Source organism: Nicotiana tabacum, chromosome 24, assembly GCF_000715075.1.
Source record: "Nicotiana tabacum cultivar K326 chromosome 24, ASM71507v2, whole genome shotgun sequence".
Classification (NCBI taxonomy): domain Eukaryota; kingdom Viridiplantae; phylum Streptophyta; class Magnoliopsida; order Solanales; family Solanaceae; genus Nicotiana; species Nicotiana tabacum.
The window spans coordinates 59153940-59167484 of NC_134103.1; the positions used below are offsets into that span (position 1 = coordinate 59153940).

General features: G+C 38.4%; 1 protein-coding gene across 1 annotated transcript; it reads right to left on the reverse strand.

Moving 5' to 3' along the window:
* Window positions 1-359: 359 nt before the first annotated feature.
* On the reverse strand, window positions 360-13220 carry LOC107829788 (NADH dehydrogenase [ubiquinone] iron-sulfur protein 6, mitochondrial). Its single transcript, XM_016657255.2, has 3 exons — window positions 12968-13220; window positions 789-873; window positions 360-622 (listed from the first exon to the last, which is right to left on the reverse strand). The coding sequence occupies exons 1-3, from the start codon at window positions 13142-13144 to the stop codon at window positions 516-518; spliced, it is 369 nt and encodes a 122-aa protein (XP_016512741.1). The 5' UTR covers window positions 13145-13220; the 3' UTR covers window positions 360-515.
* Between the last annotated feature and the right edge of the window lie 325 nt (window positions 13221-13545).

Sequence of the window (13545 nt, forward strand, 5' to 3'; positions counted from 1 at the left end):
TTGTAAGTGGGAGACTATAGAGCCAAAAATTGGGTGTGAGCTTCCTCCAACATTTTAGAACTATTCCTTGGCTGCTTGCAAGTTGTAAAAGGGAAATTATGGCTTCTTATAGACGTCCCTAGATCACACCACACTTGTATTATCCCTGTTTAGTCGTCTCCATTTTGCAAAATGTACTTCATGCAGCAAAAAATTAGAGATTACAAGATATGGGAGTGAGAACTACATCCTGGGAAAAAATGAAAGAAGTTGCGCATTGTAACCTTGTCTTTGTTTTAGGACTGTTTGCAGCGTGAGTGCAAAGGATAAGAGAATTTGCAATCAACAGAAAAATCAATCAAAGGGAACTAAACTATATGTTGAAGCGCAACAGCTAAAAGGAATCTGTATTACATGTCAAAGCTGATCCTTTATTAGAAGAAGGAACACTGCCAGTATCAATAGTACAAATGAATAATGTAATCTCTGCCACTTGCATATAAAAGTAAAGTTCAGGAATTTCCATTGCGCAGACCCTAGTGGTGATGATCTTGAACATAGCGTAACCCACAATACTTGCACACTGCTGGCTCGTTCATATCAAGGCAAATAAACTCAATTGGGTGCCCAAGAGCAGGAGTGTCTGCACCAGAATATATAAGAGCATTTTTACACAAATTTAAACTTGTAACGGAAGCAGTAATTACCTTATTTTTTAGGGGCAAGTGGAAGCAGTATATGTTATCGAAAGCACATTTTCAAGAAGAAATGATATTAAATTTTTGGAAAAGAAATGATACTCAAATTACCTCCTTCGCAGGCAGCAATCCTACCCTCAACCTTGATAGGTGGAACTTCATTGATCAATTCCATGGGAGATTTCTTGCTAGCATCCTACCATTAAGCACCAGAAAGCAATTAGGAAAAGAAAAGAGTACTTAAATTTGAGACAATATTAGGCACTTATGTTTGGAAAAAGCCTCTGCCTTCAAGGTAGGGGTAAGGTCTGCGTACACACTACCCTCCCCAGACCCCACTTGTGGGACTATAATGGGTTTTTTGTTGTTTGTATTAGGCACTTAAGGCTGAAGGTTATAAAGCATAGTGAAAACAAGGTAATCATTTTTTGACCTTTTCTCAAAGTTCTCAATAAGATGATCACTGAGGCTTTCAGTAAGCATTGGTAACAATTCCATTAAAGTACTAGCATTCCATATCAATCATGGCAAAATAGATTGCTACTATGATGGCAACTATGATGGGATGGAAGCGAAGCCAGCTCACAATCTACTCAAGCAAGCTCAGATTTTTCCTCTGTGCGACTAGCCTTTTTTGAAGTGCAATCCAACAAAGAAGCTCCACTCATCATGTTCGCGAGCCTTTTTATTTTCTATAATAATTTTAGTCTAAGTTGCTCGAAAACGGGTACAAGTATCCGACATGGGTACGGATCTAGAGGTCGGATTCTTTGAGATGTAAATTCTAAGATTCGGGGATACTACTAGTATTGATGCGGGTGCCCCCAGCTAAAAATAATTCAAACAAATATAAATATAAATATCTCTAAATTATGAGAAATTTCGTGAAATGCTTACGTATAGCTTGCAAAGTGTAGATTTCTTTTTTTATTCTCAAGTTTAGAAATTTTGTGGAATACTTGCTTTCTGGCCTTTGTGGTTGATACTGCTAGTTTCTATTGTTGCTTTTCATTTTCTTGAGTCGATGGTCTACCGGAAACAGCCTCTCTACCTCCTAAGGGTAGGCTAAGTTCTGTGTACAAACTATCGTCCTCAGACTCCCACTTGTAGGACTCCACTGTGTTTATTGTTATTATTGTAGATAAATAAAGGATTGATTTTCTAGATAAGGTATGTTATTTTCTTCAATTTACCCTATTTTTTGTTCTGATTTCGGGAATCAAATTGTCTCTCGTCTCGAATTTTTCCGTCCATCGTGGTCAAAGTACCAAAAATTGTCTGAGCAGATCCGGCATTGATCCCATATCCACACCCATACTAGTGTTGTGTTGTCACGGGTGCGGCACCTAAACTGCCATATCTGAGCAACTTAGATTTTGGTTTAAACCTGTCCATTCTTTTCAAAAGCATGAGCTTCTCCCAAATTACTTTAGCAGCCTTTCTATATATGATAAACACACACTAAAAAAACTTATATGTGGTGACGAGTGTGTGCACGGGCTTATATGTGGAATTGACCGATTTAAACTCTTAGGTTACTTATATGCATTTAATTGAAGTTGTTATTACATGGAATATCTTTCATTGTTGAGTTTATTCTTCCGTTTTATTGTGTTGTTGAAACTCTTGTATACATTATTGTTGAGCCGTGGGCTATACATTGTTGTGATATTGGTATTGTTGTTTTGGCTATATTGTGATATTGGTATTGTTGTTTTGGCTATATTGTGGCATATGGGCACGTGTGGTGCGAGTTGATTATTGTGTTGTAATGAGATGCGCATGCGGTGGTGATATTGATGCGCATGCGGCGAGATAAGGGGTTTTATGCACGTGTTTCTAGAAAGGGGAATTACTTCATTTTGAAGCACACACGGCGAGATAATGGGGCTAAAGCGCATGAAGCTATTTCGGGAAAAATATTTTTAAAATAAATGTAAAGCTCACGCGACGTTATAAGGAAGAGTTGTGACTAGTGATATTTGATTATGAGGTGTGGTACCTCGGGGTGATTCTTGTTGGTATGGCTTGATTAGTTGAACTGCCATTTGTTTTCCTTAATTGATTCATCATATGTTATGCTTACTTTTATTGTCACTTATCTATTCATTTTTGCTTTATATTGATATACTTGCCCAGGTTTTTATGTCTAGTGAGTGTTTTGACTCGAACCTCGTCACTACTCCACCGAGATTAATCTTGATACTTACTGGGTACCGATTGTGGCATACTCAAACTACGCTTCTGCACATTTTTGTGCAGATCCAGGTACCTCGGAGCATGCCAGACGTTAGCTAGCTATATGAGATTTGCTGCGGACTTCAAGGTATACTTGCCATTACGCTCGCAGGCACCTTCTGGAGCTTTACTTTACTACTGTTTACTTTCATTCCAAAACAGCGATGTAATTGATATTCCTAGTTTACTCTCAGTAGAGCTTAGGACTCTATACTGCCGGTTTTGGGATATGTTACTGTTGGTCATTTTGATTATGCTATGTCACTTATCCGTTTTCGATTAATAGTTAATTGGATTTAATCTGTTAATGTCAGCATGTGTTAGCCTTATCTAGTCTTAGAGACTAGGTGTCATCACGATCCTAGAGGTGGGATTTGGAGTCGTGATAAGTTAGTATCAGAGCTCTAGGTTCATAGGTTCTATGAGTCATAAGCAAGTTTAGTAGAGTCTTGCGATTGGTACGGAGACGTCTGTGCTCATCTTCGAGAGGCTACGGAACTATTAAGAAATTCCACTTCTTTCATTCCTTATCGTGCGGCATTGATTCAGCTTGATACGTATATCTTATATTCTTTAACATTCACTCATATATGATGTTGCGCACTGGGTATCAGCTAAGCACCGACGGTTTGTGATGCTGCGGATGGGCTAGAAGGGGGCTATGGATGCTCGATCATTGTCTCTAGACTGAGGACGCGGATGTGTTGGTAGATCTTCCAGTTGTTCACGTGTGGGATGCAGCGGGTTCTGGTATTTGGTTGGTGAGTACGAGCTAGGGAGGATTTAATTGATTGCCTAGTTGTTATGATCGTGGTAGGGTCATGGGAGAATGTTGATTTGAGGTAGTCAATGGTATTAGAGGTTATGTATTTTGTATGGGACTTCTATTCAGTGGAAGGTACATATTATCATTCGAGGCACTTGAGGAAACAAACTTGACTGTCACGAAGATGGATATGCGCTTAGTAAATGATTTGAGGTATCTTATGATTGATGTTATACGAGCTTATGAAGGTTGTTGGTATTGTGGATCACTGGATGTTGTGTCCTATGGCTTCGCGCCAAGTGGGGGAGTCTGCTATCGACGATTAGATTGCATGGTCATGTGTTATATTAGTTTTGGTCTGAGGTATATATGTGGTATGAGAGGGTTCCCCGAAATTGTATATGGCTAAGATCTGAGGTTTGCATGGGATAGTACTGAGACTTGCAGTATTTCCGTGTCATTATTAATTTTACATTTCAGTATCAGATGTTAGAGAAACATCTTTCAGATTCACAGAAGGTCTCTTCAGAGTGGATATCTTGGTTGCGGCATTATTGGGTGTTTCAAAGGAAATACAGTGATTTATAGGCTTTCGGACGACGTGGTTCGTGCCAGGATCTCTTGCGGTGATCTTTGGTTTAGGATCGTAGTGTACCGGCAAGAAGAAGTGTTAAACTTGAAGGCAAGTCGAGGAGGATTCGAAGAAATGGGTCAGCTTGGTGGAGTAGGGTCAACATTGTAATAAAGGTTATTGATTCCTTTGGTGTGGTGATATTTTACTGGTGTTTTGTGGCAATACTCTTGGGTTTGACGGCTTGCATAACTTGGTTGAGCTGGGGAAATTCAATTATGATGGCTTGGTTATGAGCGGGCGGGTTTCGAAGAGTTCTTGATAGTGTCGACCCCGGCTTGAGCCGGATGTCTGCTACCGGCATAAGGAACATGTTGCATGTTATGATTTTTCTAATGTATGAGGTCACGAGTTCTAGATAGCATGGACGATTTCAGATGTTTAGAAGAATGCTAGCATTATTTGATACCACTTGAGAAAGGTGCGCACTGTGCTTCGACTTGCGGATGCCTACTGGTATTACGGTAATCGCCTGATTGATCGACTGCTAATGTTAGATTTTGCTATGTGACATAAGAATTATGGAAGTATTTCTCGTGGAATGATCGTGTATGAGGAATGTGTCAGTCATTTAGGTAGTGTAGTTGGGATCGGATATGGAGATTCTGGTATTCTAAGGATTTGAAGACTAAGAGGGTTCTCAGAGGCAGATTGTTACATGGTTGTGAACGACTGAACGATAAAGGCATGTTAAGAGGTTGACGACTGAGTGTGTGTGCTATGGATATGTTATTGTGGGCTTTCGGAGGTTATCTACCTATTTCGGGAGGATCGGAATTGATTTGGAGGCCACTGGTAGGCCTAACGAGAATGTATGTTCTACATCGAGTTGGATTTGTCTACTCAGCACAGTTATTGTGGAGGGGTGTGTTATCGGTCGGAGTGGATCTTATTCGTGTTCTAATGTGTTCCATGTGTTACCTTTCTATGCCACGATGAGTTATGAGATTGTTGACTATTTACACACATGATGTGGTTATGTTTGGGCTTTGTGGTGAAATTCGAGCGAGATGGCTCTTGAGGTGTTGAATGGTTGATTGTGCCATGATTATGGTCTTCCAGTTTGTGGTATATAGTGATATCTGTATCTCCATGGTATGGTCATGCGCTTCGCGTGTTTGTTGTTGATATGCATATGGTTGTTGATTGTGAGCATCATGGCTCGACGTATTCCATGTGAACCGGTGTTTGGATTGGGTTACGCATCGCAGCGGAGTTATGTTGGAATATGATCCTTTGTGCTTATTTCGTGTTTTGTTTCATCGTTGTGTGATGGGTTCATAGCATTGCGCTTCGTGGTGGTATATGCTGAGCTTGCGGGGCGGTTCTCTCATTTGATTTCTTTCCATCATTGGGAACATTCGAGTTGTCGCTTGTTTGGTGCACGGATTGCATGGTATGTGGCTCTAGGTAGGATTGGTGTGGCATGTTGGTAGAGCAGCTTGTATTGGATGAGGTAAAGTTATTGGGCCTGAAATGAGTGTCATCGGATTTGATTAAGGTATGCTTGGAAGAACAGTGTCACTAGTCAACTTAGATTTTGGCTATGGTTCTTGTCGGGCAAGAGAGCTCCGTGACTTGTTGATGTGATGGATAGTTATGAGTTTTTGCGTGTCTCTTTCATCATTGGCAGCGTACAAAGATTTGGAACAAGGTTTTTACTGATAGGAGGTTGGATATCGGTACCGGGTTTGCTATTTGAGCAGCTATTATGATCGGAAGCTATTGCTATGTGTATCTGGGTTATGTGGAATATCATGTAATTATACTTGGGATATGATTACAGCTTGATGTAGCTTGATTCAGACTTATACAGCGTATAGATGCGAGAATCGGGCCTTATAATAAATTTCGGAAGTTGGAGATTGGGTTCTAAAGGTTGTGAGCTAATGTTAAGTAAAGATTTTCGGTTAGATTGTGTTGTCAGACTTATATGGATAGGGATAACGTGAGATCACCCATAGGTATGGGTATGAATGTTTATACAATGATTTGATGACTTTGGGACGACTCTTGGCACGTTCGAGGACGAACGTATGTTTAAGTGGGGGAGAATGTAACAACCCGACCAGTCGTTTTGAGCATTTGCATTCAGTTTGGTGGTTTGAGGTCACGAGTAGCTTCATATGGTGTACTATGACTTGCGTATATCGTTGGTTTTGGTTTTCGAGTGGTTTGATTTGGAAGAATGATTCTCGACTAGAAAGCTTTAAGTTGGAAGAGTTGACCAAGTTTGACTTTTGTGTGTTTGATCTTGGATCGGAGTTTTGACGGTTCCGTTAGGTCCGAATGGTGATTTCGGACTTAGGCGTATGCTCGAAATTGAATTCAGAAGTTCCTAGGTTGATTTGGCTTGTTTTGCTGGAAATTGGCAATTTGAAGGTTTAGAAATTACCAAAGATTGACCGTTTTATGTTCATTTTATGGCTAACGGGTTTGAATTTTAGTTTCGAGACTTGGAATATGTCAGTTTTTTCATTTGGAACTTGTCCGCAAAATTTGGTGTCATTCCGAGTTGGTTTGATATGAATCGAATGCATGGTTGTGTTTTTAGCTATTCTTGAGTTCAATGTAATTTTCTATGTGTTTTGGTGTCCGATTCGTGGTTCCGGATGTTATTTTGGCGTTTTGATCGAGCGAGCTAGCTCATATGATGTCTTTAGACTTGTGTGGGTGTTTGATGTCACGACCCCGAATCCCGCCTCTAGGATCGTGATGGCACCTAGTCTCTATGACTAGGTAAGCCTAATACATGCTGAGATTAACAGATTAAATCCAATTAACTATTAATCGAAAATGGATAAGTGGCATAGCATAGTCAAAATGACCAACAGTAACACATCCCAAAATCGGTAGTACAGAGTCATAAGCTCTGGTGAGAGTAAACTAGGAATATCAATTACATCACTGTTTTGGAATGAAAGTAAACAGTAGTAAAGTAAAGCCCTAGAAGGTGACTCCGAGGCATGCGAGCGAAATGACATGTATACCTTGAAGTCTCCACAGTAAATCTCAAACAGCTAGCTAACATCCAGCACGCTCCAAGGTACCTGGATCTGCACAAAAATGTGCAGAAGCATATTATGCATACACCACAATCAGAACCCAAGTATCAAGACTAACCTCGGTGGAGTAGTGACGAGCTTCGAGTCAAGACACTCATTAGACATAAAAATCTGGGCAAATATATAAATATAAAGCTAACAACGGAAAGCAAAAATGAATAGATAAGTGACAACAAAAGTAAGCATGTGATAAAACAACAAAATAATAAGAACACAGTTAAAATATGAACGAAATCGATTAAGGAAAACAAATGGCAGTTCAACTAATCAAGCCATACCAACAAGAAGTTTACAACAGGAATCACCCCGAGGTACCATACCTCATAATCACAAATTACAACTTTTCCTTATAACGCCGCGTGAGCCTTACATTAATTTTAAAAATATTTTTCCCGAAATAGCTTCACACGCTTTAGCCCTCATATCTCGCTATGTGTGCTTCAAAATGAAGTAATTCCCCTTACTAGCAACATGCGCATAAAACCCCTTTATCTCGCCGCATGCGCATTAATATCACCACCCTTATGCCGCCGGATGCGCATCTCATCACAACACAATAATCAACTCGCACCACACGTGCCCATATGCCACAACATAGCCAAACCAACAATACCAATATCACAACAGCGCATAGCCCACGGCTCAACAACAATGTATACAAGAGTTTCAACAACAACGCAATGAAACGGAAGAATAAACTCAACAATTAAAGATATTCCATGTAATAATAACTTCAATTAAATGCATTCAAGTAACCTAAGAATCTAAACCGGTCAATTTTCACATATAAGCCCGTGCACACACTCGTCACCCCATGTACACGTCTTCCACATAATTCAAATAGTGCAATTAAACGAAATCCTACGGGGTAAGTTTTCCCCCACATAGTTAGGCAAGATACTAATCTCAATTAGGCCAAATCAACTCTCAAAAGTAGCTTTTCCTTTAAAATTCGCCTCCACACGACTCAAATCTAACAAAAACGACTTAATATCATCAAACAATGCAAGAGAAACCAAATCTGATAATTAAAGTTAAGATCTTACACAATTCCCCAAAAGTCAACAAAAGTCAACCCCTGACACACCGGTCAAAACCCGAGTCCAATGATAGATCTTCACTATCCATAATCCCACGAGTCCATATATGTGTTTTATTTTCAAATCCGAGTCCAATTCGACTCTCAAATCTCAAATTTTTATTTTTCAAAACATAGACAAAAGCCCCCCAAAAATTTCTCTTAGATTCTCATGAAATAGATGTTAAATCTCATAAACAATCATGCAATATAATTGAAAGTGGATTAAAATCACTTACCCAATAGTTGTGTATGAAAATCTCTTCTCAAAATCGCCTCCCACCGAGTCTAGGGTTCTAAAATGTGATAAATGAAGCTAAGTCCCGAAATCCCATTATTGCTCAGATGCAGGTCTCGCAAGTGCGGCCTGGCGAACCCCGCAAATGCGGAAAATCCATCTCAAAAGCGATGCCTGCAGATCCTAGAGGATGTCGCAAATGCGACACTGACTTCGCATTTGCGAAGTTGGCCCCTTCGCAAAAGTGGCCCAAATGGTCGCAAATGCGAGATGCCCCAGTCCAATCCCAATTCGCATTTGCGAGGGTGGCTTTGCAAATGCGATAAGTATTTCGCAAAAGCGGTGACCGCAAATGCGAAATGGTGCTCGCATTTGCAATAACTGCAGGACCATTACACCAACTGCTAAGAAACCAACCCAAATCAATCTGAAACTCACCCGAGCCCTCTGGGCTCCACACCAAACCGAATTGAGGGAATGAAGAAATTCCCTTTACCTATGAGCATGGAATAACTTAGATAGTCAACAAGTTTAAAAAGAAAAATTAAAATCCCTCTAACAGACCAAGAAAGTATGTGCAAAGTGAATGGGTAGCTTAACCACATGTCATGTTATTCCAAATACATGTACATCTTTTATAAAAGTTCCAAATATCTACGCATGGATCAGCTTGCATACACCTATATTAATTCACCTGGTACTGCAACCCGCTACCACCTGTCGGGTAACTATATCCAATTACCCACCAAGACTTGGGCAAATAAGAAGAATTCACCTAGTGTCAACTCTGTTGGAATTCAAACATTGGCTATCAAGGTTGCTAATCCAACTCTTCAACCACCGGGCCACCCCTTTGGACTCTGCTATCAAGGTTGCTAATCCAACTCTTCAACCACCAAATAAACGGTTAATATTTTCTTAGTATCCATAATCTACCTAGTGAAACATCTTTCCTCCAACCTCCACAAGAAGCTTGTCATCATTTCCTATAACCTATCTACATCAGCCGCATATACACAAAATGAAGACATAATACTAGGCAGATAAGAGAGTATTGACTTCAACAATGGTGAATAAAAACAAAGGAAAATTTAGATTGCTAAACGCGAACCTTAAGGAATGGGACTTCAGCTCCTTTGGGAACTTAGAGAAGAAGAAAACAGAAGTGTTAGAGAAATTACAGGAGATGGATAGGGAAGCAGAAAAAAAGGAACTGCCCAGAGGCCTGTCTAATCATAGAAATTGATGATGTAGTGAAAAGGAAGAAATCTTTTGGAGACAAGAATCAAGATGTCTATGGTTAAATCAAGGTGACAGACTGACAGTAAAACAAAACTTTTCTAAAAATGATCAATATGCATAAAAGGTACAATCAAATTTGATAAATCAATGGTAATTGGTGTAACGCTAGAGGAGAAGAACAAATCAATTAAGAGATAGTGGAATTTTTTTTTTTAACCGGTAAAGTAGCAATTATATTAAATCAGAAATCTGGCACTAAGTTAATGCCAGGAAAATACAAATTTGGAACCATTCCGTACAAAGCAAAAGAGAGAAGATTCCACCGACACAAAATCCTACTCCGTAGTGAGTCAAAGTCAAGCATACTATCCATCTGGAACATCCTGTAGATTACACCAAAAAGCCAAAACCATAAGCAAGTGTACTTAATCTTCGGTATACCCTCTATTTTCCCTTCGAAGCATCTTGCATTCCTTTCCTTCCATATTATCCAACACACACATGCTGGCACTGTATTCCAAATTTTCCTTACTGATTTACGCATTCCTCTAACGCCCCAGCTGGCCAGAAGAACCTTTTTTTTTATTGGCAAAGGTATTATTAAACAACGGTACAAATATGGTATGAAAAAGTACAGGACTCAAGACAGACCAGAAGATACTGTACTATATCACATTTGCAACTGCTATCTTCCTCGTAACAGTTACAAGAAATCCATATACTGCTCCCTACTACCAATTTGCCTACTCTTACACCAGAAAAAATGATTATGCAAACATTTGTTCTTCATTCAAGAGATACGGCTTTTTCCCTCAAAACAAGTTTTATTTTTCTCCAACCAAAGAGTCCAAAGAATGCATAGAGAAATAGCAATCCAGATTTGTTTCAAGTCTTCTTCATCTCCGGTCCCTGCCAGCACTTCAGTAGACCCCTTGTGCTATTAGGCATTGGCCAAGAAACACCACAGATATTTACAATGTACTTCTTTAGCTTTTTGGTGCAAATATCTTGACGTAATGGAGCTACACTGCTTATTAGACTTCCTCAACTCCACACATGTGCACAAAAAAAGTTGACTTTTTGCTTTTGCAATGCATATTCCGAAGAGTTCAGTAGATGCTGGTTACAATAAAATACCTTACTTTCTGAAGGAAAAAAAAAAGGAAAAGCTCTCATCCTCATTTCCCACCTGTTAGCCTCTTGTACATACAAGAACATGGCACAAACAGGAATTGGATGAAGACCAGATTTATTTATCTTTCAAATTTTCAAGAATATCTCTTAGCCTTCAAGAATTTTGAACTCTCACATGTACCTAAGAAAATTTTCTTTGATGGAAATGTTAGAGTTTTGGAGAATAGAAGCACAGTCAATTACTCAAATTGCAGGATGACAAGTGGAGGAAACTATGATTCAATTACTTCACTCAACTTGATTTGAACAAAATGACTAGAACACATGGACACCTTAATATATATATAGTCTAGTATCATTTAAGACTACATTTTACCTTTTTCCTGATTACATGAATAAGCAATAGATGCATGCATCTTTTTAGCTCCTAATTCATGAACTAATAAGAATTGTGTATTTTTTCCAGAATAAGTACTAAGAAGATTCATGTATTGTGCCATGATCGACTGAGATTCAGCCCTTTATCGCTTCGATTTAAAAAATAAAAAGAAAATCTTTACCAAAGGTTTATGTATAGCACAGTCCAAAATAAGCTAAAAAGTCTTTTCTATTTATTATAAAAAGGTCTTTCCTCTTTCAACACAAAAGTTTAAATCATTAACACCCATTGGCACTACTTTATTCCTCTATAAATATGCAGCTCTAACACAATTTTGAACCATGTCAAACTTCTGAATAGGTATGAAGCTATCAAGCCTATGGCCCACAGAGATTAGAGTACCAACAAATAATGGGTGAGAGATAACCATTCTTCCCCTTTTCTCATCACCTACCCCGATTCCCTCAATGACACGTTATTTTCCTTGGTCTAATGAGTGCCTCCATTTCAAAAATCACAAAGACAAAGGAATTTCTTACCCCCCAAGCTACCAAAGAATCTGCGAAGAGTCCCATTCAAATAAATGGAAAATTTTACCATTGAAATTTTAATCTTTCTCCATGCAATCCTCCAAACATAAAGATTACCCGATTTACATGGTTATCCCATCAGTAGCTTTATTCCTCCAGTTGCTCCGATGATGAGTATACATTTCTCTCTCTATGCAATTTTACATCTGCCGTAACATTCTTAGTCCTCAACTGACTACTTTTGAGGATAGAACAATCTTCACTATCTAACGAATCAATCAGATAGTAGGATGATAGTCATGCATTAGAAGCATCTGAATTACACCATATGGTATTGCTAAAACTCAAATAAACAAGAAGCTTTTAGCACGATATACCTAGCTTGAGCCGTCAGTTTTAAGATCTATTCATTTGTAAGTGTGTGCATGCGTGATACCATTTAGCATAGATTTCAATATATAGACAATGTTCCCTTATTTTTGCACAAGATATAAAATTAATTTTTGCACAAGATATAAAATTGACCCCAACATGTTACACAACCAGCTTCGGAAAAGCACACTTCAGATACAACTCTTACTTATATAATTCTTGTTCCCTTGTTAAAGTTGTCAAGTTGACCGGGAGAGATTAAGAAAATGAAAGGAGAAGAAGAAAACTAGTCCTTCTCCCTTTTTTATAAACAAACATAGTTGTTCCACAGTGTTAACTTTTTCTGTAGTTAAGCTTCTTAGGGTATTAAAATATGACTAGCCGTAACTATTTGCTTTATTTCTCCAGGTTCCGGAAATTCGATCTGACTCATTTCAGTTTCAGAGATAATTGTGAATCAATAAGCTAGGAACTAAATTAAACTCCAAAAAGCAATGGTGAACAGCCACACACACACACACACAAAAAAAAAAAAAAAGGAATAATATATCCATCATCATTTCGTACTGGAGAAAATTTTGGGGAAAACTAATTAGAGAAAGGAACATCTATAATACCTGCATCCACTTGGCAGTGTGGGAGGTGATGATCTCACCGCTAAGGCTTCTCGAATTTGAGGGGAAATTGAAAGATCTTCCTGTTAGGGTTTTCAGAAGATTCGAGGCCATTGTGATGCTCTGTTTCCTTCTGACTGCCGCCATTGTTGTGTTTGATCCAAAAATTATCTTTATCATGAGTGAATTAATTTATATTTGCATTCAACACTAACTGAATTTATTTTTGGGTTAACTCTTTTATTTTAGAATCAAAAATTTAATTTCTATTTCTAAAATAACAAAAGGAAGAAAAAAAAGAATATGTAGAATTTTTTTATTTCAGAAATACATGTCAAAAGCAGATATTCACAAAATATTTTACTTTGCTCAAAGGATAACTAATAAGTCTTCTCTCTTTCGATTTCTGTCTCTGAAAATTAATACTTATTTGTCTATGCAATTATAACTATATGCATAAATTTAGCTCAAAAGAAATAAAATTAATATTTGATGGATTTTGTTCTTTTTGGCATGATAGCAATCACAACTTCTTCAGCAAGATTATAACTTCTTGTTAAGTGTATATAATAACTCTCTGC